This window comes from Pocillopora damicornis, chromosome 4 (genome assembly GCF_964200805.1).
Source record: "Pocillopora damicornis chromosome 4, jaPocDami1.2, whole genome shotgun sequence".
NCBI classification, from domain to species: domain Eukaryota; kingdom Metazoa; phylum Cnidaria; class Anthozoa; order Scleractinia; family Pocilloporidae; genus Pocillopora; species Pocillopora damicornis.
In genome coordinates, this window is record NC_142673.1 from 12046337 (window position 1) to 12073506 (window position 27170).

At 36.7% G+C, this 27170-nt stretch overlaps 2 protein-coding genes across 3 annotated transcripts; one reads left to right on the top strand and one right to left on the bottom strand.

Moving 5' to 3' along the window:
• Window positions 1–5698: 5698 nt before the first annotated feature.
• On the bottom strand, window positions 5699–8918 carry LOC149046827 (coiled-coil domain-containing protein 124-like). Its single transcript, XM_089202708.1, has 2 exons — window positions 8721–8918; window positions 5699–6671 (listed from the first exon to the last, which is right to left on the bottom strand). Exons 1-2 carry the CDS (start codon window positions 8877–8879, stop codon window positions 6159–6161), a joined length of 672 nt encoding a protein of 223 aa, XP_089058834.1. The 5' UTR covers window positions 8880–8918; the 3' UTR covers window positions 5699–6158.
• LOC113668339 (vacuolar protein sorting-associated protein 33B) lies at window positions 8885–26899 on the top strand. 2 transcript variants are annotated; one of them, XR_016185523.1, is made up of 24 exons: window positions 8885–9042; window positions 10895–10975; window positions 11694–11755; window positions 12573–12622; window positions 12836–12903; window positions 13715–13760; window positions 14966–15060; window positions 15907–16011; window positions 16225–16321; window positions 16706–16783; window positions 18869–18942; window positions 20084–20170; window positions 20596–20689; window positions 21073–21147; window positions 21318–21382; window positions 21827–21881; window positions 22128–22174; window positions 23309–23406; window positions 23580–23648; window positions 24048–24089; window positions 24623–24724; window positions 25139–25253; window positions 25573–25656; window positions 26185–26899. XR_016185523.1 is itself a non-coding variant. In XM_027184231.2 (23 exons), exons 1-23 carry the CDS (start codon window positions 8962–8964, stop codon window positions 26265–26267), a joined length of 1755 nt encoding a protein of 584 aa, XP_027040032.2. In that variant the 5' UTR covers window positions 8886–8961; the 3' UTR covers window positions 26268–26899. The 2 variants fall into 2 exon arrangements, 1 of the variants encoding a protein (XP_027040032.2); XM_027184231.2 differs by lacking the exon at window positions 23309–23406 and having other exon boundaries at window positions 8886–9042.
• The last annotated feature ends 271 nt before the right edge of the window (window positions 26900–27170 follow it).

The window sequence follows — 27170 nt, forward strand, 5'->3', positions numbered from 1 at the left end:
CAGCAAAGCAAGGTTTACCTTTACTTCTGTGCTTTCGAAGCAAGAGAAGGAATTATTTCTGTGATAGTTCGGTGACAGATGCTTAAAATCACATGGTGTATTATCAAACTGTTGAAACCTAACATGAGCAAGATGAACTAATTATGGAATGAACCCTGACATCACAGCTCAAATATTCCTTCCCTGTAAGATGACGCGCTCTTGGCAGGTTAGTGTGTTTTCTTACTAATCGTACTGTACTATTTCGCAGTTTCGAAAGCAGAATCCTGAAGATACTCTCGTTCTTTTGTTATTTCTTACCCACTCTCTCGTGTAATCAGACTTATCTCCGTGAGGGAAGAACCTTCATTTTTTAATTTTTTTCCCGGTTTTGTCAATCGTATGTGAGCTGTTGTTATCTGAAGGCAGAACCTTTCCCTTTTTTTTCACCTGGTTCTGTCTCTCTTGGGTATTCAGTCCTGTTTGGGCTGTTGTTATCTGAAGGCAGAACCTTTCCCTTTTTTTTCACCTGGTTCTGTCTCTCTTGGGTAGTCAGTCCTGTTTGGGCTGTTGTTATCTGAAGGCAGAACCTTTCCTTTTTTTCACCTGGCTCTGTCTCTCTTGGGTAGTCAGTCCTATTTGGGCTGTTGTTATCTGAAGGCAGAACCTTTCCTTTTTTTCCACCTGGCTCTGTCTCTCTTGGGTAGTCAGTCCTATTTGGGCTGTTGTTATCTGAAGGCAGAACCTTTCCTTTTTTTTTCACCTGGTTCTGTCCCTCTTGGGTAGTCAGTCCTGTTTGGGCTGTTGTTATCTGAAGGCGGAACCTTTCCCTTTTTTTCACCTGGTTCTGTCCTTCTTGGGTAGTCAGTCCTGTTTGGGCTGTTGTTATCTGAAGGCAGAACCTTTCCCTTTTTTTCAACTGGCTCTGTCTCTCTTGGGTAGTCAGTCCTATTTGGGCTGTTGTTATCTGAAAGCAGAAGCTTTCCCTTTTTTTCACCTGGCTCTGTCTCTCTTGGGTAGTCAGTCCTATTTGGGCTGTTGTTATCTGAAGGCAGAACCTTTCCCTTTTTTTTCACCTGGTTCTGTCTCTCTTGGGTAGTCAGTCCTATTTGGGCTGTTGTTATCTGAAGGCAAAATCTTTCCTTTTTTTTTATTTGGTTTTGTCTCTCTCTTATGACAAACTAATTTTGAATTGCGACATAATTAAATTTACTTGTCTTGATTTTTTTTCCTTTGCAGATTTAATTGAACGTTAACCGCGAAAAGCCGTGATGAAAAAGCAATGATTGTTTTAATAGAAAAAGATAGTTTTCCTGTTTAGATGACCAACCAACCTTAACGTAATTACACATCATAAGTGCACGTTCCGTTGACTGATAATTTTTACGTCGATGTTGTGTTTGCCTTGGTGGTGTCTGTCCTCAAATCCCGTGATTTTTCAATTAAAAATAAATAACGAATTTAGGAATAAAATTACCAACGAGTAAAATACCTCTTCTCGTAACGTATTAAATTGCATTTACATTTCCAACTCTTGCTTCAGACACGAGATGTAAAATCGGTCATAGATTGTAAAAGAAATTTGTGAGTAAAGAACTTTTTCTACTTGTCTTTGTTTATTTTCTCGCAGCCTTATACATGAGGTTCGCTGTGTTCGCAGTGGCGCGCCAGGAAACCCCAGCAGGAAAAATTTTTCTAAAGATTTTACTCCTTTAATGATCTCTTTAAAGTATATTACTTCCTTAGCATTTAGCCAATTATATGGTGCAGGCGGAGGGTACAAAATAACTCCATTATATATTTCTTTACAGGCCAATATTATCGGAAAAAACCCAAACAAACAAACAAAATGAGTTCTGTTGCGCTGTGTGATTCATGAGTGTTCTCATCGCGGTTAGGGCTTGCTGTTGTTTGCGGTATTATTTTCCGGAGTGGACATACCATTACTACATTTTTGTTAGCGTTTAAAAATCGGAAACACATGGTTTTGGTAAAAAAAACTTCATCTTTTTCAACTCTTAACGACTGTCGAGTTGTGTGTATCAATAGAGTGGGTCAGCAAATTTGCATTCTATGTTGCGCAAGGGGCAAGAGAAAATGGTTGACTCCCCGCGAGTGAAGCTGACGCTCTAGGTCGATGTCGATCCATTATTATCCTTTGTAAACAAAATTTCGATCATGGAGTTAAATTATAAAATTACTTTGGCTTACATTGTGCGCTTTAAAGTAAACTTGAGTTGTTAGATCCACGCGAGGGTTTAACCTTGAAAAATGCAATCACGCGAGTGGAGCTGACATTAACGCGTGTCCCTATCTGGAAAACATTCGTATTGTGACATGAAGGGTCTGCTTTAAGGTTTTGGGTTACTCTCGCCATGCAATTTGGACGCCGAAAAGTGCCAAAAAAGTAATTACTGAAAATTCATCCGCAACACCTCGGTCGTTCTGTGGGCGCGAAGTCAGTTCTTCTCTTACAGTTAATAATTGCCAGGCGGATCTCAGATCCGCCTCAGCCTCATTTGCATAAATTCTTTTGGTGAGCAAAGCTCGTCATGTTCCTTGCACACATTTAGTTTTGTAAATAAAGGAGGCAATTTTAAGCCTAGTGATTTAACTAAAGGTACATTTTATTTAGTGAATGACATAGGCGTCATTGGAAAGAGGAAAATAGAGTGAAATTGACGATTGTAAATTTTATCCCCGGAGATTTAAGCGAAAGAAGAAAAAAAACCTACGACCTTCCAATTAGGACTCTGGACACTCTAACAACGAAGTATAGGATACCCATTGCAAGCTAAGCCGTTAAATTAGATCCATGATAACTAACTTCCTGCATACTGTGATGCCAGCGTGATTCGTTACCACTGATTCCAGTTAAGTCTTATAACTTGCATGTTAAACGAAATGCTTAACGTTGGAAAAGACATATTTAACCCAACTATTCACAGTCTGAACCTCTCCATTATTGATGTCATATAGATTTATATTAATGAGATTGACATTCAATGATTTTTTTGAGCTAAGAAAAAACATTGAGTCGACGTGAACATGCCATAAAAAATTATTTGATAAGACATGCGGGAAGAAATGGGTCGTTACAATAATTCTGCAGCTTTTGACACGGTGGATCACAAGATTCTTCTGCAGAGACTCTCTCGTCGCTTTGGTATTAATGGAAAAGCCCTGCGCTGGTTTAAGTCTTACCTTGAGAATCGTAAACAAGTAGTCAACGTGAAGGGGGCAACATCGTGTAGCAAGGACCTGCGGTGGGAAAGCGTACTCCGAAATCCGTCAAAAGGAGGTCATCTCGGGTAGATCTTCAATTACGAAATCGGAGCTCCCCCGATGTTGTGCTCGTGATAAAGGCCCTATTTAGCATTTTTGACCCGCATAATAGAGTAGAAAGGAACATGTACTTCGTTTTTGCTCATGACTTCGTATTAGCGTTAAGATATTTGCATTTTTTTTCGTTACTAACCTATATTACAGACTCCACAAAATTTTTGCGATGCTTCCTTTTCACGGATGGCCGATCACAACTACAACATAGTGACACCTCCACGAAATCTGTCAAAAGGAGGATGTTAAAACACCGGAAATGGAGAGGAAAGATAAATATTACGGTCGATTAACTCCCAGACAATTGAATGGTTCAAACTCGCAAAGGCGGGAAATTTGTTATCGTCCGAGATATCAAAGTATCTGTTTCCTCACTCAATTCGTATTCAGCGTTCGGCCGTATTCCAGTCAATAATTTCGCTTTCTGAAAAAAATTTCCAATTCTATGATGGCACGTAAATTAACTTCTCAAGAAGTGAGTTCCTTGTTTGAGAGAAAGTTGTCTGAAAGGTCAGGTCTGGTGAAGGATGTCATGTCAGCAGAGTTCATTCTTCGAGAGTATGAAACTGCTACCGTCACCAAAACTGCGAAAGAGCCCTTAAGCAGGAAGAGAAAAATAACCATTAATTTAGCATGTAGCATTAAAAACTGATTCTCAGAACATCCCATGAATTGTTTATTAAGATAATCGTCGAAGTGAAATACATCTATGTTGTAATTTTTATCTAAGTACAATTCAGCTAAAAGAATTTTAAAACCTATTCATAAGAAACTGTTTCTTGTAGATCTTTCCCTAAGTACGCTCTTGCATTTTGAATTGAAAATCCTCATCTAAAATATTGTAAAAATATTATCGTGAAATATTTCCAATGATATCATGGCACAACGCAGATAGAGAACATGTAATAGTTGAGACAAGTCACGGATTATCCTTGTCGGTAAACAACGAAAAAAAGAGCAAATATCTTACGGCTAATACGAAGTCATGAGCGAAAACGAAGCACGTGTACGTTTCTACTCTGTTTTGCAGGTCTAATACGCTAAATAGGGCCCTCATCACGAAGACAAAATCGGGTGAGCTCGGATTTCGTAATCGGAAATCTACCCGAGATGACCTCCTTCTGACGGATTTCGGAGTGCGCTCTCCTGGGGAGTGGCGTATGTATTGTGCGCGTCCCCGCTTGGCGACATTATTGTCAGAAGTCGTGGCCCATCATGTCATTTCTACGCTGATGACACCCGCCTTTACTGCTCATTCAAACTTCATGATCAAGCGGCTTCAGTGCAAGCAATTGAGTCTTGTTTAATTGATATTGATGCATGGATGCTTGCAAACATGTTAAAACTGAACAGGGATAAAACTGAGCTCCTAGTGATTAGACCAAAGGGTATTCATGTGGCTGGTGAACACATTAAAGTCTCAAATAATGCTAGAAACATAAGTGTAATTTTTGATTCCCATGTCAAATGTGAACACCTACAAAACGACCTTCTATCATTTACAAGATATAGCAAAGATAAGAAACTGTCTCTCTCAAGATAATGCTGAGACACTTGTTCATGCATTTATTTCATCCGAGTTGGATTTCTGTAATGCCCTCGTATACAGCTTACCCCAATTGGTTATTGATAGGCTACGGTATGTACAAAACTGCGCGGCTCGACTGGTGACTGGAACTCGAAGCTTAGAACATACAACACCAGTTCTTCGTAGACTACACTGACTACCAGCCAGACAACGAATTACGTACAAAATACTACTTCTTACGTACAAAATACTACTTCTTACGTATAAAGTACTGAATGGCATGGCGCCAAAATATATAGCAGATCTCCTTCAGCCCTATACTCCGACGAGGCGATTACGATCTTCTTCAAAAGATCTCTTTGTAACACCAAAGCCTAATCTCAAGTTTTACGGTAACAGATCTATTCAAGTTTCTGCGCCCAGGCTCTGGAACTCCCTAACCGATGACATAAGATCAATCCAGAACCTTGATGTTTTTTATTGTATATATTTTCCTCAGTTAATCTTAGCAAGTCGATTGTATCTTATTTTTTAGAAATTAACTTCTATAACTGTTATATATTTTCTTTAATAATTCATTTTTTATTTTTATTTTTATTTTTTAGAATTACGATGATTGTAAAGCGCCTTTGAGTTCACGGAAAGGGCGCTTTATAAATTTTTGTATTATTATTGTATTATTAACAATTCAATTCAGTTGGAATTTATGTATCATCCGATTCAATTCTAATTTATCTCCTGGTTTAAATATTGTTCTGACGTGAGCAATTTTCCAGATGTTTGGAAAAGTACCAGTTTCAAAACTCTGATTCATTATATAGGTTAAGGATTCAACAATTTCGTTGACACAAATTTTCAGAAGTCTGATGAGGACTTTATTGACTCCTGTACCTTTATTAGCAGTCATTGACTTTATTCATTTCTTGACAAAGCTGTTTGTCATTGGTGGAAGAGAGAACAGTTCTCCAGTCAGTTTCTTCTTCATAACAAATTATTCCAATTTTTGAAAAGTGGGTTTTCCCTGGAGACTTTGATGGAGGTACCTCTGGAGGATGTTCACAGAGGCATAGAGTACATGTCTCTGGTTTTTGGTTTTAGACCACATGACTTTGTTTTGTTTTTTTTTAATTCCATTTACAAGATGTTGTGCCATATTCTATTCAACCAAGATGATTCCTGTTAACTATCCAGCTATATTCTAAAATCTGAAAGGTTGTACTACAGGGTTAGTTAGGCAACTGAAAAAGTGAAGTGACAAAACAGTCAGACTTTGTGATATCAAGATTGATAAATTCAAAAAGAGTATAAATTGCTATGTCCTCTTAGCATAAGCCATGTTCATGGGATTTTCTGGTGATTTCATCCATTCCTTCTTGAGTAACTGTTTTATTTGAGATAACCGCATGTTAGGATTTTCTGTTTTAAGCTTTGGTAGTTCACGCTCTTCAAATGCATTATATGCTGCTTTCATTCTCTTCTCTGGGTGCCGGTCAGTGGGAGTAGTTTTGCTGACATTTAGTACAGCTATGGCATCTTCTACAGAGCGTGCTTCTACAGATCCTTCAGCTGCCAATAGTGCTGCCATCTGCTGATTAGGGTTTTCTTCAAGAATATCACTAGTATCCTCATCTGCTTTTTTAGTTTTAGCTGTTGCAGAGGCAGCTGCGACAGCTTTTCTTTCACGTTCTGCCTGAATCTCTGCAACTGTCATTTTAGCACGAACACTGGAACTTGGCTTTGGCAATTCACTTTCTTCAGCTTTCAGGGCTTCTTGGTTGGCTATCTTACGCTCTGTTGCTTCTTGCCGTTTGCGTTCTTTATCATCCTTAATGAGAAGAGCATAAAAAGCAAGATTAATCACTTCATTTGAGCACTAATCCAAACTGTAACAAAATTCTTGAATGTGATTGGTTATCACAAGTGTGATTTGAGCACTAATAGGGTAGTGTATGCCTCATGCTTGTAATTGGAAAGTGTAACTGGACAGTACAACAGGACAGATAAAGGGACCATTTACACTTCATGCCTGTGTTAGAGGACAGGATGCATCATGTGAGCATGCTGTTGTCTTGCATTTTTCTGAGTTAACTGTTGCTTTTTTTCATGAAAATGTATACTAGTAATAATTACTAGAAACTAGACAACAATTATTGTTGTCTAGTTTCTTTCTCAAATTTTTTCATACTTTTGATTCATTGGTATCAGGAATTCATGTCACCCAATTCTGTCTGTAATCATACTCATAATTAACAAATTAGAAGACTGTAACGGGAGAATCCGATTTGTTAATCCCAAGTATGATTACAGACCAAATTGGACTCCAATCAATCCTATAACCAGAAGTCAAAATAAGACTTTGAGCCAAATTCTAACCTTTAATCTGTTAACATTTATCTAATAGCCATGCATTCAATGCTTGACAATCACACTGCTCCACAAAACATTAGTTTATTTGGCATGATAATAATGAAACTACCTTAAGTAATCAAAACCCCCAAAAAGTATGTACACAGAACTAAGACTGGGTGTGACAAAAATGCAGAGCTCGAACTTTCTTCAAAACTCAGACCTCTGAAAAACTCAGAAACTTGGGTGACTTGAAAACTCAGACCCCCTCATTCCCACTAAGTTAAGTAATTTCAAAATTTATTGTACTTAATGATTTAAACAGCAAAATTTAGAACAGTCATTATTTAGCTTTGGTCACGTCTAGAATAAAGTCAAATGGGGAAATCAAAACAATTGCTGGGCTCATGTTCATGAAATCAAAGAAATAGTTACAAAATTTCTTAAAGAATAAGGGTCCTTGGGGAGAGATGTGTGTTGTGTGATACTTGTCACAACACAGTGACTGGATACTCAAGTTTAAAATTTTACCATTAACATAATTTCAAATACTTGGCCAAGAAAATATCACATTACAAAGACGGAATACTTCTAAAATCTACAACTAACTGGCAAACAAATGATTTGAGGGCTGAATTGAAATAGTCTGTCCATAACCACAGTACTCACTCACAGTCATGGATTGTTTAATTCATGTTAATCATTAACTGCCTCATTAATCTGCCACGTTATGTTGTTTTTCACACCCCCACTTTTTTAAACCAACTGTTTTTTCACTAAAACAATAATGATAGTTCTTTCATACTCTCATTTTACTGTGAGACCAAAGTTAGCCTTTCCTAAATGTATGTAAATGTACAAATGGTTGAGTGTGATGAATCTTGAAATTGCACTAGTAAGCCAGAATTAGAGGGTCTGAGTTTTTATCTGGGTGTGAGTTTTGAGACACCTTGGGATTTATGTCTTTTTTGTGGGTCCAAGGTTGTCGTTACTTCTCTGTTAATATCTGTGTGGAGAGAGTTGTTAGCTCTGTTTTGTAGAACAAAAACAATCTACCAGTACAGGTGTCAAACCTGGCCTCTTGATACTGAACAACAAAATAAAACTGGGTAAAATTTCCGCACAGCCCCATCCTACATTATGCATTCAGTTCTTGGATAGAGAAAACAACGACAAAAACAATACATTGCCATTGGGAAAACAGATTTGTTTAACAATAGCATGGGGCTATGCGGAAATTTTATCTAAAACTGCAGGGCCCTTCTATACCCCCAGACTTTAAGGAGCTCGGTCACATTGAATCGATTGCGAAAAATTTTACCCTTAAAATTATTTATCAGAGGCATGTCCTCTTCGTTCGAGTCTAATTGTCATTTCAAAACAACTTCCAAGCGATATTACAGAGATGTAATCTTTATCTCGTCCTTTTCGCAATTAATATTCAAATTTGAAATGTCATTTGTCTTGATTTTAAATCTACCAACTGACCACAACAACTGCCGTAATTCACCTACAAACAAAAGCGCACCTTCCTTTGCTGTTTCTTCATCACATGTTTATCATTATCCTCCCAGTATTTATCTTCTTCTTCCCTCTGTTTTCTCTCTTTTTCTGCAAGTCTAACAGCATCTTTCCTAGCTCTAGCTTCCTCTGCCTTTGAATTTGTTCCTTTAAACTTTTTAGGCATCCTCGGACAGTGTACTGAGGAAGCTTCTCTCGCTACTGTTTGTGTCTTCAAGGAATAGCTTTGTAGCCAGGCCTTACGAAGAATGATGGCGGTCCCAAGTGGGCCGAAATTCACTCATTTAAAAGATGAAACCAGGGACAATCTGGTGGCCATATTGAAATCGGTAAGTGCTTGAAGAATGTTTTCTTTGACTTAAAACAGCAAATGATTGGATAGATCTTATAAACGGCTTTCGGCTTTTTCCGCAAATCGAGCCTTGACAGTTCTCTCCAGCAGTGTTAGCACGACGATATAAACCTGTATAAACTTATAAATCTACTCTCCCTAACAGCACCAGGTAGTCGGCTGAGTAAATCTATGTGTTATAACAAATTCTCTTTAACATCATGCGATACGCAACGCAGTTCGGGTTTAATGGTTTATTTCAAATATCATTATATTGTGTAAATTCTGAAGCCTGGTATGAGAAGCTGTCAAATTAATTAATTAAAGAATCGGATGCAAGTATCAAAAATGTAGAATACTTTAGAGTAACTGTCAGGGGCTTTAGTAAAATATGGAGTGATTGGTGAGAAGATGTTCTGCCTCATGTAGTAGACAACGGTAGTGAAGAAAACGAAGACCCCGAAAGCGAAAACCTAAGACCCCAAAACACGAAAACGAAGACCCCCAAAAAAGAGCGAAAAAGGCTCCCCGATTGTCATAAATTACCATAGAAACATGACCTTTAATATTCTTGGCAAAGAATAGAGTGTTAAATTGTAGGGATCAGTTGTTTTCGAGTCTGTTTTTTGCCACAGCAGGACCACGTTATTCAATCTGTCATTTTCTAGCTTTTGCCTCAGCAGGACCCCAAGCATAATCGGTGCTATCCGGTCATTGACCGAATGGCAATGACCAGAAAGCATAAGCTTTCTGAGCAAGGCATGAAGTGTTGATAACAAAAAAAGAGTCTCTTCTTCTTACTACGTAACGATCTTGTGGTGCTGATGGCCCACAGTCAGCAGTCTGCAGCTACCCACCAGAAAGCTCCGATTATGCTTGGGGTCATTGTGGTGAAAACAACAGATTGAATAATGCAAGACACAGCGTGTGTATAAAGCTCAAAGATCGAACATGTAAAGATCAAATTTGGCTCCTCTGCTCCCTATAATTTAACATTCTATTCCTTGCCAAGAATATTAAAGGCCATGTTTCTTTGGTACAGTGTAATTTACAATAATTGGGGAGCCTTTACTTTTTCATTCTGGGGTCTTAGTTTTTGTTTTCTAGGGTCTTCTTTTTCATTTTTTGGAGTTTTTGTTTTCGTGTTTTGGGGGTCTTCATTTTCATGTTTTGGGGTCTTTGTTTTCGTTTTCAGGGGTCTTAGGTCTACAGTCTTCGCTTTTGTGGTCTTTGTTTTCTTCAGTACCAGTAGACAACACACAATTCATGTGTTAAAGCACACCTTCCCCCCCTCCCACCTCCTAAGGGGGAATTTTAGATGTTTCCCCAACAAATGTAAAGACATTTTGAGGTTCTGCAATGCTTTCTTGAGCAGTCTTGTGTATGTTAAGTGACAAGGTGATGATTATATTAGTAAACTTTTTATAGCAGTTGCTTTCTTTAGATTTTAATGAATGAATATAATTGGGCTAACATCCCTGTTACAGCTAATTTGGCAACTTAGATCATGTGATAATTCCTTAAGTGGGTTGCAATTTTGTTTTGTTTAAATGTACACCCAAGTACCTTGCTACATGTGGGGATTTGCACAGTAGTAACCTCTGTAAGGAATAATGGTGTGATCTGGATTGGGTGGAAACAAAAATGTAAACAAGTTAGCTGGATCTGTCTGTCACAGAATGTACAGTCAGGTAACTGTTCACTTCTTAAACACATAGGGTTTTGTGACCAATGGATGGCCAAGGAAATGAAAACACTTTTTTTTCTTTATTTTAATATAGCCAGTTGTTGGTGCATATTAACTAGAACTCTTCATTGTGAATTTTTTTATTTCCAAACTTAATCCACAGGTTCCAGAAATGAAAGACCTTGTCATTGATCCTCAGTTGATGAAACCATTAGATCACTTCACAGGTGCATCTTTTCTAAAGGTGACAAACAGACCTTGCAAATAAGTGTAATTTTCATTGGCAATTTTGTCTTTCAACCATTAGATTTATGGGGAAGGGTCTTCAAACTGCAATAAATTCTGGCTAGGTCAAAGTTTTACCCTTCATATTAACCCAAGACAGCCTATTTTCCACCAGTTGTACTTTTTTCTATGTATGGTATTGGTTTAGTGATCCTGTTCAGTAACTAACAGTGAGGAGGTTATTCAGGAGATTGACCAGCATCTAATTTCTCCTTGCAACGTCACCCTGAATCCTAATAAGGTCATGAGAATGAAGGAAATGGTCACCAGCTAGAGAGGCTCTTGGTTTTCAAACAAATTCTTCTTGTTTGCTCTTTAGGAAATGAATAGAGCACAGCATGGAGAAAATGCATACTGATGTTAGGCTTTAGAGGGTTATAGAGTTGCAGGACATTATATTTTCAAGAAGTTTTCAAGCCTTCATTGTTGTTGGTCACTAGAAAGTAAAAGAGAGTGTTTCACAAAATTTATTGCAATGAAAGTACATGATTTGAGATTAATTGTCAAAGGGCTGGTGGTATGTTCAAACAGTAAAATCAAGCCTTTCATGTTGAGGCTTGTAGATTTTTTCTTTCATATTAATTTTTCAAGCCAACAATTAAGTCCATGATTCAGGAAATTCAAACACTAAAGATGTACTCTTATCAGTTGATATAAATTGTAAATTTTTTTTTTAGGAACATGGTGTTAACAAGATATTTAAATTGGAAAGTGGTAAACTTGAAGTTGGTGGAGACAAGTGAGTGATTGAAAAATTAGCCATAAACTAAGGAAATGTTCCAACTGCTGGTAGAGGCTAGCCAAATGTGGGAGGTTGTTCACTTCCAGCTATTAGGGAACTTGAGAAAACCACAACTATGATTGTAAAGAGAGAATGGCAAAAGGAAAGATCTAATGGGCCGAAAAATAGCTCTGCATGTGCATTTAAAAACTTTGTTCATTTCTTAGCCCTCCTCTGCAAAAAAGATGTGAAATACAAAATTAAGGCATGGTGCTGTAAGAGACAGTAAATACATCAAGCCAGTAGCCAGATTCTAACTAAAAGTATCAATTCAGTTTTTGATTGACATCTGCATGGAATTGTTGTCCTTACTGCTTAAGATCCCTACAAGGTGGACTCCTGACATCTTAACCCTTAAACTCCCTTTAGTGACAAACTTTCTCCTCACAGTATCAATAAACAATCAAGTGGAGAAGTAATGAGAGTAAAGTGACATACTAATTAGAAGATTATTAACTGTTCCAATACCAAGTTATACAAACAAACATTACAAGAATTGCATAGCAGACAATAAGGAGAACTACTAATGAGATCTTGGGGGTAAAAAGGTTAATATAGTTTATTTGATATAGTAATAATGATACTGTTTAATAATATTATAACAATTATGTGGATATTTTCTCTTTTTATGACTTTTGAAACAGTGTAAACTTATTAGCTATTGGTAAATGGTTTGAACATGTATGTATTATAATAATTCATTTGAATTTGGCAAGAGACTTCTGCTTGACTATTAACTCAAAGATTGTAAATATTTGTTCAAATTTCCACACAGGAGAATTTACTTGCTGAGACCAGAGCTTTTATCAACAAAATATGTTGCTGGTAAGTGTCCCCAACAATTAAAATTTCAAATGAAAGTTAATTGAAAAAAAAAACCACAAAAATTAATTTACAATATCATTCATGTATGTTCAAGCATACAGTTTTCTGAGACAGTTTTCTAGTATGTTTCTGGAGTACAGAAGATATACCAGTAATCTTTGTGCAAGGTAATGATCCTATTTCATATGCTATCATGGTTTTTTTTCTCTCTAGATCATATAAATAATGACAAAATGAGTGGGAAAAACAGGTCATATAAAATTGTGTTTGTTCCAAGGAAGGTATGTCTTTGATTTCTTTTAATTTCTTTGTTGTCTCAATGTAACTAAATTTAATTCACCTTTTCTGGTGAAACTGGTTTTTCCAAAAACATTTAAACCAGATTGGTCTAAGGTTTCTATTGTTTTTGGCTCATTATCTAAAACTGACTTTGGACAACATTTTTGAGACTTACTGTATTTATTTGTGTAACACTTCTTCCTGTGCAAACTATGTGGGTGACGTAATATACTTCCAGTAAGAACTGTGTGAGTTGTGAGTCACCATGTGGTCTGGTCTTGATATTGAAACACCCATCCACCTTACATGTAGGTCTGTGGGAAAGGGAGGAGGAGGTGGGGGTTGATAGGATAGAAAGCAGACTGTAATTTGTATGAAATCCAAAACCCAATTTTTATCTCTACAAGTTTTATCCAAGATTTTAGCTTCATGAAGAATAATTAGTTTTATGGTTAAGGTTGGACCACTTTATACAACATTCAAGTGCACAGGACTAAAAAGATCTTTCACTCCACTTTTCTCAGTAATACTATAATTTCAACTTTTCTGCACTATTCTTGGGGAAGGGAGAGGATGTTTCTGAAATTACTTGATGGGCTAGTTTTTTTTACACCAGTGCTTGAACTCAACTTTTGAGCTCAATAGTCAGATGGCTAGTACATGGTCAGGATTTACTTGTAAGATTGCTCATAAATGAGCAAAATCCACATATAGCTGAAATTTAAATTCCACTGGTATTTGGCTGGTAGACCACCACCAGGTTGGAGCTCTGTATGCATTGCAATAACAAGTAAAAATTTTGTGTTCCTGTAGTTGTACTCTTGTGAGGTGATTTTGGAGCAGGAAGGAGTGTATGGAGGTAACATTGGGAATTGATTAATTACTATTAGATTAACTATATAAGCAATTTGGAGCCATTGCTAAGGAAGATGTTCAGTTTCCAGTAGATTTTAAGGATAAATATGACCAACAAAGTAATTATTTTACAGGCATGCATTATGATTAACTCTTTAAGGGAAGACATGGTATTTTAATTAAAGTTTAATTTTTGTGATAAAAGATAGGTAACAGTAGTTTTTGTTGAAGTAAATTAATTCATATGCATTTCTGAAGAAGGTTAAATAGTCAAGATGGCAACATAGTAGCCAAGTTATAGAATTCAGCTTTCTTCATTTTTTAGTACTGAGACAAAATCAAGGGTAATTTAAAAGAAAAGTGTAAAAAGGCAAATATTGAAAACAAATGAGGCAAGTACTCAGTCATCTTGATTGTGTAAGCTTTGTCTGTAGGAGATTTATTGTACTGTCAGCAAGATGTTTTCATAAACAAATTGCAAAATGGATCTCTTAAACTTGTGTTGGTTTTCTTTGTCTTTGCTTTCCTTACAATGTGATTTGCAAATCCATTGCTGTAAAAGTTGATATTTATCATAATATTACAGAAAAAAGTTTCTCAGAAGTTATAGAGTATGTAAACTGGCTGGCTACAGATAGTTTTCCTTAGGGATTACAGAGCAAGATCCTGTGTTTCAAAAACTATAAGCCAATTAAAATTTTACAAAATAATTAGAATAAGAAATCCCTTATTTGATGGTTGAACATTAACATGTAATACTGGCAGACATTTTGCTCATTGCTTGCATTTTTCCTCACCCAGGACTTGGAAAAATAGTACTCAACTTGCAAAATATCTGCCTGTATTTATATGTTAATAAATCAAGTAAGGTAAACTGTATACTTATTGTACTAAAAACAAATATATAGTTGCTTCGTATAGATACCCAGATCTGGATGTTTAATTCAATCCTTATGAGAGATTGTACCATCTGTCATTGGTTCAGGATTTAACTGATTCTTCAATTTAATTTATAAAACAATAAGTTTTTCTCAGAGATGTGTGTAAGTCATTCTTAAACCCTTCCAGTGCTCAAAGAGAATCTGAGATGATATGTGTACTAATTATCAGTATTTGATTACATTTTTTAGTAGTGTTTGTCACTTTTTTTAAACTATAAAAATATATTGAATTTTTAGTATTAATGTGGATGTTTCTCTTTGATTCAAGATGTATCTTTTGATGAATTTCAACTGGGATTTATTCCACTTGATGAAGATGTACTGACGTTGGAAATACCAAGCTTTCTCAAAGATTTTTTCTTGGTGAGATTTGGCTGTTAAAAGGTCTATTTTCATAATGTTTATTAGATGACCACTCTTAAGGGGGAATTGGCCAGTTCTTACTAAGGAGGAGATTATTAGAAATTATCATTGTACACAATCATGTGATTGTAAAGTTCAACTACTTTGTACAAGAAATATCCATAACATTTTTCTCACTGCTTCAGGATAGTGGAGACTTGTTACTTATCAGCCTCTTCCACTGGTACTTAACCCTTCAACTCCCAGAAGTGATTATCATGTAACTTCTCCCTACAATACCCATTCAGTATCCAGCAAACATGTAATGATAAAATTCACACTTGAGGTAGAAGATGTAACCTTGATCTAACACCATAATTATTCTTGTCACTGATTTACAAATGTGTAGCAGCAAGATGAGGAAATTATCAATTAGATCTTGGTAGTTAAATTGGGTTAAGGTTCAACCCCATCAAACTGCTTAATAGATAGTGTAGAAGAGCATGGGAAGGCTCGATTGGAGCTCCTGAAGGGGCCAAATGGGTGCAGTTTAACATATACTGAACAAAGCTGACAGTAACTCCACTCATGCTGAGTTTGAAGAAACCCCTGTCAGGTCATCTGTGGCAAGAAGATGTCTCTGCTTGTTTTCTGACACTTGCTCACTGGACTAGTGATGTTGTGTTCCAGTTCCAATGGGAAAGATGGATTTTATAGGTTTTTTTCCCTGGGTGACCACTGATATAGCTTTGATGGTGATTTTCAAATTCAGCACATTTATTAGACATAAGTGAAACTTTGAAGTGATGCACCGCATAAATCATTTCATTTTACTGAAACAGAATAAAATATCTATTTCTGCTCCAGGATGGTGACCAAACATCACTTTCTTTTGTTGCTTGTTCTCTGATGAATCTGCAGAGATGGTATGGTACAATCCCAAGTACATATGGCCTAGGAAACTGTGCTAAGGTAATGATAAAATGTTTTAGATATTAACTCAAACTGCACCAAAAAAAAATTGGTTTCAGATGTTAAACATTTTATCATGAGAGTGGTTATCTCAGATTTGTTTTGGAATGTTCTCAGTTACAGATGGCACATTTCAAACTGTGTCACTGCAGGTGTAAAGGAAACCACATTGAATATAAATTTTGTCGCTGATCTTTTGGTGATGATTTCTAGATGGTTGGAGAATTGCTTAAAAATATGCTGGATGAGGAAGGAGACTATAAACCTGTTGATGGTCCTGAAATAGGATCCCTTATCCTTATTGACAGAGGTGAGTATCAGACAGCTGAATTTGACTGTTTTGTGTTGTGTACTATATATGATCGGAAAAAAGAAAAGAAAGAAAGAAATTAGAATGTCATGTGGCTCAAAGCCACAATTTGGAAGTGCATTATTTACAGTCTATGTATGAAGGCAGGTGCAATGGTGTGGTAGGGGTTTTCTCTTTTCTGTCAAGAAGTATAGGTCTATGACAGTAAAGATTTGGCAGAAACCGGGTTACATATTGACAAGTTATATTACCAGACAATGCTTTTTTGTTTAATTTAAATTTTATCAAGAAAAGTAACTTTACCACATGACTGTTCACCTTTTTCTTTTGCTCATTGAAAAGAGAGTAATGTGTAACACAAATCATTTTCTAATTTTCAAATAGGAGTGGACTTTGTTACACCACTCTGTTCTCAAGTCACATATGCAGGAGTTCTTGATGACACCTTTGGCATTAGAAGTGGTATATAAACATCAATAATATTATAAAAATGGCCAATTTGTCATTCAGTCAATCAGTCATGTATTCAGTCAGTTAGTTGGTCAGTTAGTCAGTTGTTTGGGGAGTCAGTCAGTGTGTCAGTTGTAACATGACATTGTAGTGTGTCAGTTGGTACATCAGTCAGTCAGATAGTCAATAGGTCAAATGAATAAAGGGGTAAGTTTCTAAAGAAACTGTGGTGCTGCATTGGTGGGAGAGTATAGCAGGTAATTTAGTGTTAACAACTGGGTTGAAAACATAAATTAGCCACCGTAAAGGGTAAAAAAGCTGACGTTTCGAGCGTTAGCCCTTCGTCAGAGCAATGGTCAAGTAGTTAGTTAGTTAATTAGTCAATAGGTCAGCTAATCAGTCAGCCATCCTGTAACTCCTAGTGCCAATAGGGACAGTTGATGAATTCTAAAGTTCCAAAATTGGTTTGAATAAATGTATCCAGGAATTGTGGAGCACAGGAAAATTGGTCATTTAGATACTGGTATAAAAATTTTTTTTAAGATTGTGTGTTTCCAGAAAATATCCATACCCCCACCACGGAGGGAATTTCATATAGGACCGCCCCACCCCTTCGGATTTTCCATTTTGGGGTAGCAGTGGTAGCCCCCCCACCCCTCTGGAATTTCCAAAGAATTTTCTACCACCCCCTATACCCCTGGAAATATATTTTTTTCTCGTAGCAAACAACAAACAAGAGGGACGTGTAATTATGTCGCGTGTATATTCGAGAGATGGCGTACACGCGCAAGGTAAACGTCGCTAACTAGCTTAAACTTAATGTTTGCTTTATTTTTAAATACAATACTTATCCTTAAACATTTAACACAGTATTCTCAGTACACGAAAGGAGAAAAAAAACTGTACAAGTCGCAACAAAACACTTTTGAACTGTTAAGTTTGTACAATGTACTGAGAAAATTGCGTGCACTTGAAATGGAAACGTTCGAAATCACATTGAGCAACGTAAATTTGTACAAAATTGTGTCAAATAAGAGAGCAAAAGAGAAAACCGAGTCAGCAGTAAGTTATTTTGAACTCATCTTTCCAAAGTCCAGCCTCTAATGTAAAATTTCTTCACACAAGCATTGATTCTTGTTAACAGCGGGTCGATAATTTCGTCCGATTGTGCATAAACAAACCTTGGCTAGTCACCAGTCCCACGCGCATATATACAAAGCCCTGGATCCTAATGTTTCTCAATGTTACTATCAACTGTTTTCTACTACGGTACGACTGTACTTATCATTCATTGTAACATCGCAAGCAAGTAAGCCATAAAGAAATCGTCAAGTCTCCTACACATTATGATGCAACGGAATTAAGCTCAGTGCAGATCAAAATTAATAGATGGCTGGAGTCAATAAGGGGTAGTGAATGGTAAATTTATGCGAAACTTTGCGAGACGGCGAGACCAGCGTTTTTTTTTTTTTTTTTTTTGCGGGACCGAGACAGTTATTTGTAAATTTTACGAACGCGAAACGTGTTATGACCGAGGAAAATCCCTAGGTAACCACTCCTGTTGGTTGTAATCTTTGGAGACTGGTAACGAGTAATGGCGGCTCCGTTCGAAAAACAAAGTGATTCTCTTCTTTATTTGATGTTATTTATGTTCCAAAGCGCTACAAGGATAAAAGAAAACTTTCTTTTGCTGCAGAACTGTTAGAAGCATCGTAATTTAACAACTTAAACTTCAGAACGTCCCACTAAAGTAGGTAAAAGGCGCCAATTGACATACGAAGAAAGTCGATCGACTTCCTACCCTCTGGACGAAAATTTCGCCTCTTACCCCCCATCCCCTCTGGAATTTCCCGGGACTTTGACCCCCCCACCCCTCTGGAATTTCCAATTCCCTCCGTGGTGGGGGTATGGATATTTTCTGGAAACACACATTGTGATTTTAAGTTTGTTTCATATTTTACATTATGGAAACGTTTTGGAGCATATGTTGAACATGTCTTGAAATCATTAATGTATTTGTGCATTAAAACTTGAGCAGAATGTGAATGATGACCTTTTTTCCTCAAGTTTCACTGTATCTTTTCGTTTTTCCTGAAGGTGTGGTGGAGTTTGGACCAGATGTCACCGGTAAAGATCAGAACACTAAGATGTTATTGAATGACCAAGACTTGGTGAGGTTTGCTTGACATTTAACACAACATTGTACCACAAATGATTATTAATTCTTAAAACACACTTGCAGAATTTGAAAAATCCTGGGGTAAATTTAATGAAGAAAATACAATTGTAGCTTTTACATGTGTAATTTACAGGGGTACAAAGTTGGACTTGTACAGTAAATGCAAGGATTTGATTAAACAATATTCCACCATGGAATTTTACATGTATATTTTGAGTCAGTATAAAAGACATTGTAAATTACAATTGTAAAATTAAACAAGAGGATGTCAATGGTGTGGTGGATTTTAAGGATACTGGCTCATTTCTTCCTGTTAATTTTAAAACAAAGTTTTTTATGGTTAATTTTTTTACGACTAACAGTTAAAATTTGTCAATTTTCACTCCTCGTGGAAATTTTTTTAGCTGTTTCACATCTTACAGTTAAGCTTATTGAGACCCTCTTACAACTGTAGACTCTGCTTGAATGCAGGTGTATCTTTAATATAATAATGCAGTTAAAAATTGCTGCTTTCCTTTCAATGTATGTGACTTTGTTTCGTTTGCTTACAATTGTATTCTTGAACAGTCATTGAGCATGTTATCCAAACAGCAAAAGTTGCTTTTGGCTCAGCTTGTGAGGGAACATAAATTAATCTATCTTTTTGGTGCCACTTTCATCAAGAATGATGAATTAAGTAAAGTAAGCAGTGTGGGAAAAGATTCGCACACAATTAAATGGTGTTGGTGCAAACATAGACAATACCCAAACCCTCCAATGTTTTATGGGCCAAAATTTGCAGGCTTGGTCTACACTCAAAAAAGGAAACAAATCAAAGAAGACTGGTGCAGGGGGGATAGAAGGAATTTGTTGCAAGGAAGTGGAGAAATACTAAAAGTTGCTTTCTTGCTGTTACTCCATGCTCTGTTATGTCTTGTTCTATTCTATATAGGAGGCGTCCACAGGCAGATGAAAGTTCTCTTGAAGTTCCCTTGGATCTTCACAGTTGAAAAGCTGTCTTTTTTGGAAATTCCTAGTTTGGCAGATAACTTGATGTCACTGCAGCTAGTCAGAGCTTAGGAGAGTTCCCTACCAGTATAATTTTACATGTTCTGAATGATTAATTGGTTATTTCTTTCCATTAATGTGTTCAGGTGTTTTGTGACATTAGAGATCGTCATTTTTCCAATGTGTTTGGGTATCTCAGTCAGAAGGCAAAGGATGTTCAATCTGGATATGATGTGAGTCTATGTTACATTGATCAATGACAAAATAAGCCTGAAAACATTCTGACAAACAACACATTAGTGAAATATTCTGACATATGGTCTTTTGTGGTAAGTTACATGTTGATAGACGTCCACATTGAAGTAATGTTTTCATACCCATAGTGTCTCTTCACTGGGGACTGTTATTGGTTGATGATGAAATGTTACTAGGTATTGCTATGCATGTGATGAATCCAGCAGAAATAGCAATATCTTCAGGCTTTTTCTGAGGCACAAAGCTCAGCTAGAAGTGATCAGGCACCAATTCTGTGGCATGAAAGGCACTCACAATCTTTAATAGTTTTGTAGATGTTTTAAGTCCTGTCACTGATAGTAGGGAAAAATGCTTTCTTCTTGCTTTGATTTCTTGTTCTTATAAAGAATTTCTTTATTCACAGAAACGACAACAGTTATCAACAGTAAGTGACATGAGGCAGTTTGTGTCTTCTGAGCTGAGAGGACTGAGACAACAACACAAAGGATTAACTTTACGTAAGTTGATATCAACTAAAAACTCATTTACACAGCAGTATTTTCTCGTATGCATCTAATCTACCTCAGATGTGAAGAGTGTCTTCCAGTATCAACTGCTAATGCTTTTGAAAAACAGAATTTGTTTCCATAATAGGATACTAAATGGTGGTTACTAAAGAGATTCTTTCTTTATGTTTTTTATCTTATTATTATTATTATTATTATTATTATAATTATTATTATTATTATTATAATTATTATTGGAGGGGGGGTAGCTAGGAGGGGGGAGCTAGGAGCAGTATCAGTATCAGGGTTTTAGAAAAAAAGTAAGGTATAGGTTCATATGGCCAAGCATTTCCAACACTGAAGAAGTAATAGGTTTTTATTCCTTCACTTGACAGATATTGGTGCTTGTGAAGTGGTACTCAAGACCAAGACTAAGGAGAACTTTGAAAGGAGGCTTCAAGCAGAACACAGTATGTAGATCAAAAAAGTTGTGTCTTTTCTGCTGTGGGCAAATTTTCTTTTAAACGATGTTAATTATTTTCTGTAAAAACAAAAGGAAAATATGAAATTAGATGTGTAATTTCAGGAGATGTTTTCGTGATAATTTACAGAATTTATATCATACGTCTTTTCATTTCAGATATGTTGGAACTTATAGAAGATAAGGAGGATATTGATTATGCTGAAGAGAATATTATCAGACAGGTTTGTTCTTGGTTGCTTATCACTACTGAACTAGTGGTTGAAATAAAGCCTGAAAACAATTCAGGCCCATACGGCCTGAATTTTTTTCAGGTCTTATGAGAAACCAGGTATTTTGTACTATTAATCTTAGAAAAAAAAGAGTGTGCATTTTTGTGTAACTTATGTTGAAGAATGTAATACCAATAAGCCCTTCTGGGTAGCTTAGCCTGATACTTTATCTCTTGGCTAAGCTATGTCACTACAGCTCACTGGATCAGGATCTGTTAGAGGTAGATACTGCAAACGAAAAATCGTACATTAGAGGGGTAGCACCTGGCTCAGTGTACCTTTTGCTGGAAATGAAGTATTCGTTATTTCATTATAGGGCAATTTCTAATGGAAAGTCTTGTCTTGACTGGTTGACGCCAGTATTATGTTGTTAAATTATATATTTTTGTTCAACAGATTACTCCATTTAAAACACTGCAGCTGTTATGTTTGATGTCCTTAACTCGTGGAGGTGATTTTTTTTGTCTTTCCTTTTTCTTACTTCCTCTTACCCAAGAGTAAAACAAGAAGAAGATGAAATAAATTGAATGATATAAACGTGCAAATCTTGCTTGGATGGATACGTTTTGCTACTGCAGTTTGCATGTCTGCTTTGTTTCTGAGTTGTACCTGAGATTCTTTATCGATACAGTAGAAAGTTCTAGATAACTGTTCCTTGTGTCTTAGTTGTGGTTCTTCATGTGTTAAAAATTTCCAGGAGTTGACCCCAAAGTGCACCGTAGTCTAAAGCATAAGTTCCTTCAGGTGAGTCCGTGTGTGGGATTTTCATCATCATTTTAACTTTAACTTTAACTTTAACTATAATCAATTTACAGCAAATAAATATATGTACATACAAACATATAATTAATAGCTGATGGAAGACCTAGCAACAGGAATGAACTTCCCTAACGATAAAGGCCACCAGAAACTATATGTATAAAAGAGAGAGCAAAAGTAAAGTATACATAATTACAGGCAAAAACGAGTATGGTAAAATGCTACATGTTAAAACTAAGTGCTAACTAAAATTAAGTAACAATCACTTTAAATCACCGCTATCGATGGCAAAACAGTAGCGTCTTAGGTCATTTTTGAACATTGATAGTGATTCCCTTCTCCTAGTAGATATAGGTAAATTATTCCAAAGACGAGCAACTCTGGAAAAAAAAGAAGACCTAAATAATTCTGTTCTTGCATAGTTAGTTTTAAAGGTTAGTTCAGTGTTCCTTAAATTATAGGGTTCATGCTCAGAATCATAAAACTGCAGGTACTTAGAGATGTCGAGATCATAATAACTATGCAGGCATTTGAATAAAAAAAGTCTAAATAGATACGTCTAGAAGATAGTGACATCAAACCAGTCTTATTCAAACGTTCTTTGTAAGGAATCCTATTCCCGACCATGAGCTTAGTCGCCCGACGTTGTACAGCCTCTACCATATCACTTAAATAAGCTTGATGAGGAGATCACACTTGACTTTAAAGAGTGAAAAGTGGGAATCAAAGCTGATGTTTCGGCAAATTAAATGCCAAGAACAATTTGAATCACTACATACACGTATACGTCATACAAACTTATTGTAGTAGGTGGGATACAGGGTTACTTACTTGATCCACCTGATCCAACTGTACGTCATACAAACTTATTGTAGTAGGTGGGATACAGGGTTACTTACTTGATCCACCTGATCCAACTGTACGTCATACAAACTTATTGTAGTAGGTGGGATACAGGGTTACTTACCTGATCCACCTGATCCAACTGTACGTCATACCAACTTATTGTAGTAGGTGGGATACAGGGTTACTTACTTGATGCATCTGATCCAACTGTTTTCTCATAATGCATGCGCTTCAGATTATTTACTCAAATTTTCACTTGTATGAACTTGCAAGAATTTGCCCGCGAAACAGATAACAAACTTCGCAGTTACGAAAGACTTTACTATGACAGAGAAGAAGGACGCAAAAAGAAAAGTCGAATCAAGTTTTTTGTGAGTAAAAATTGTTTTCACAAGGAAGCGAGAAGTGTAATTTTGTATCCACTCCTGGAAGGCAATCATCACACTACTCATTATGTTTGCAGCCTTGCAGAGTATTTTGCCTTCTCCAATTTATGCAGCTGTTAGTGCTGAGAATGAATATGGTATTTGTATTTCTGTTGCAGAGTTTTGGACACGAACACATGCTTACATTTAATTCTCTCAAGCAATTAGGGCTGTACACTGAACCAGATGTAAGTCAATTTATTATTTCACTTTTTTACTCTCTTGAAGGAAGCTTAATTCTCTGACACACTCCTTTGTTTTCATACCGGCTACTTGTCATTCAGTTAAATAGTTTTGTTTGCCTCATATTTAAGTAATTTCTAGTGTTGGTTCTATGGGATATCATCCAATCCCGGATCAGCTTTTTGGCTCATTTGTGGGGTTGTTTTTCCAATAGTTTTAAATACCTACTTTAAGATAATAAATTGAACAACAGTGAACAGTGTCTCTGAACTAGAACTGTTCTGTACGTGATTGAAATTTGTCATGTGATGAAAACGTTAACGACAGAAAATTTTCCCTGGATATTGATACTGTGTCCAGAGGCACTTCTTATTTTTTATTTTTTATTTTTTTCATTTCAATAGAAGAAAGGCACCTTTAAGATTCTAAGTAAACGACTTAGTCTGGTAAGTACATGTATGGCCAGCTCCACTGCGAATCCTGCCTTCTGATTGGCTAACCGAGCGGTCTTTGATCTCACAAAGTCTTTGTAAACAGTTGACATGTACTTTGTAACTTAAAAATACATTTTGTGCCGTAGGAAATTATTTTTCCACGTGCATTTACAACGGTGGAGTCGCCTACAATAGAAAGTAAAAATAAAGGAAACCTCGACGAGTATCACGAATTTATTTTGCAGTTACTTGGTCTGGTCTCTCCACCGTAATTAAATACAATCCATTATTGACCCAGCTTATTCGGTCAAGATGGTGACATATGGGCGTCGTTCTTTTTTACAATTTCATGGACCTCGACCTCGGGCCACAAAAAAGAAAAGAAGAACTCGGCCGAGCAAGCTCGGTCAGTAACGCTCCTGTAATCATGTCTTGCTAGATACACGGGCAAGTTTTAAATCCGATATGCTAATATTGCATTGTTATCAATCTTTGGTTCCGACTGGTTCTGACTCCTTAGCTTTCGGACTGTTATTTACTTTAAGGTGCCAAAGGATGTTGGTAAGATTGATCTCAAGAATCCGCAAGACATGTCGTATGTCTTTAGCGGTGCGTACACTCCTATTTCCTGTAGGCTGATTGAGCAGGTAAGCTACTGCCTATCTAAGAGCTAAGAAATGGAAATGGAATGTTATCTTGATTACCCTCTATCGGTTTAGACTGTAAACCGGCCGTAAATATGTAGAGTTCTATTGTGGGCTAGCGAGAATATGTCGGGGAAAGGCTCGTGCTTCGAATTCAAATGATATATCATCGACTGAAAGTAAACGTGTATGTCGAGAACTGAATGGTTCTCGATTAAGGGAGAAATCAGAGGAATAAGCCTTGTAGTTTTAGACCTCTCTTGTGACGAAAAGTCAGTTTTAAGATGATTTGCTTAATGAAATGGACATGACGTGTTTTCACTTGTGGTTCTAAAACTTAAAAATCTTCCTGTTTTTCGAAGGGAAACTATTTTTGTTTTCGGCTAATTTCAGTCTTTCTGGAATTTTATTTAAAAGGTCCTGCTGAATGGTATATCTACATTTGAAGAGATGTCCAGATTACTGGGTGTTGAGTATTTTTCGTCGCGAATGACATCTTCTGTAAAATCATCTTCTGTTCATGGAACAAGAGGTAACTCGTAACAAAAGCATACTCACCGGTCGCCTTGAAGCGAAATTCGTCCCTTATCGATGACCTAGCTTATTTCTAATCAACGCGTTTTTATTATTCCCTGCCGGGGTGGAATACAGTAAGGGTTTGTCTTAAGTTTTATTTTAATCTGTCTTGTTTTTTAATAATTAATTCTTTTGGCCTTTTTACCATTTATCCTTTCCTAAATTTGTATTCGTCGAAAACTCCCCAAGCTACATCTCTTTCCCCATAGACAGACTATCGTGTCTACTATTTTAACGGGTCCCTGTTATAATAATACATCTATCTAATTATCCAGCATCCAAATGTGTACTGGTTATGTTTCTCGGTGGTTGTACCTTCTCGGAGATTTCAGCGCTCAGGCTTCTGGCGAAAAAGTTAGGTGAGCTATCGACAGATGTACTTTTTTTTATCGTAAAAGGTACAACTTGGATTTGGACTAATAATTGTCGTTGGAAGTAAACATTACGTGTAATGAATTGAGTTAAGAGCAGTGGAGAACGGGGGTGTAACAGCGAAAGCGTTATCTATTCAACTCCGAATTTATTTTACACAGCTAAAAGTTTTAAGTTTATTTTATACAGCAAAAGTAGCAGAAGGTTGAAATTAAGGATGAAAGACGAAGGATAGGGCGCAGTTTTTCTGCTTCATGTGGTCCTATGACGCTCGTCACCTGTCGCTAGCGCTCCACACTAGTTCCTCAGAGAAAACGCGAGCACCTGAGAAAGAGGCTGAGTGCTAATTGTGCCTGTTCAATTGAAATTTCGTTTTCCTCGCAATGATTACGCGATAATTCCATAAGATAAAGAGACGAAATAAACGTAATGATTCTAGGCTGAGGGATGAATAAGTATTAGTGTACAACCCAGAGCATTGGATTTGAACAATCTTGTTTTTGTTTGTATTGCAGGATATCGAATAATAGTGGCCACGACATCAATTTTAAATGGAACTCGACTTTTGGAGTCGGTCACAGAAACCAATCGTAAATAGAACTCCGTGTAATATACGGGTTGTTTTTTACTAATCGTGTCCCATTATCATTGTCATGGACATGACACCACAGTCGATGCAAAACTTCTGAGACACAAGAAGCCTGGCCATGAAGCCTGATCATGAGGCGGATTTACCAGACCTTTGCCTGCATCTGAAATTCCACGGAGTTTACAACCAATGTTGACCTCAAGTTACTTTAAGGTTACTCCAGAACTTCACAGGTCAATCTGTGGGTCTCTAAACTTATGAATATTGTTCTCTTACTATTCATTTTCAACATTGGCATTATGTGTTATTATTTTTGAGAGATTTTAAGAAATCACTTAGGAACGAACGAAAAGCGGAAGACGACCTCAACTGCTCCTAATTCTGTTTTCAAGTTCAAACATGACGTTGTTGATTAAAATTTGTGATACACTCCGGGGCGAGCGCCCATAACTAAGTTGTCTATTTTTACAGACACAAACGATCACATAAGAATATAATGTAGAGATATAGATCTTATCACATAAGAATATAATATAGAGTAGCCTCTTAGATAGAAATCCATTCAACTTTGTAATAGAAAAAAACTAATTTATTAGAACCACAAATTGTTGTAAAATAAATAAATAGATCTTGCAACCTCGCGTATGTCTAGCAACCTCCAACCTTTAGTTAGATCTGGGAACCACGCGCGTGTCTAGTAACCTCTAACCTTTCGTAAGATCCTGCGACCTCGCCCTTGTCTAGCAACCTCTAACCTTTAGTTAGATCTTGCTTGCAACCTGGCGCATGTCCTTGTGACTTAAGTTAGATCTAACAAAATGTCGCGATTTGACTCTTGCTCAGGTCTTTAAAAACTCGATTGCAGATTTTCGACAAAAAGACGATACAACAAGTCATAACGAATGCTCATAT

Coding starts and splice junctions, on each gene's coding strand:
- LOC149046827 (XM_089202708.1), bottom strand. CDS start 8,879: ATGCCTAAAAAGTTTAAAGGAACAAATTCAAAGGCAGAGGAAGCTAGA. Junction 6,672..8,720: donor TGAAGAAACAGCAAAGGAAG/GTGCGCTTTTGT, acceptor CTTCTCATTAAG/GATGATAAAGAACGCAAACG.
- LOC113668339 (XM_027184231.2), top strand. CDS start 8,962: ATGATGGCGGTCCCAAGTGGGCCGAAATTCACTCATTTAAAAGATGAA. Junction 21,882..22,127: donor GATGTCCTTAACTCGTGGAG/GTGATTTTTTTT, acceptor AAAAATTTCCAG/GAGTTGACCCCAAAGTGCAC. Junction 24,090..24,622: donor TAAGTAAACGACTTAGTCTG/GTAAGTACATGT, acceptor ATTTACTTTAAG/GTGCCAAAGGATGTTGGTAA.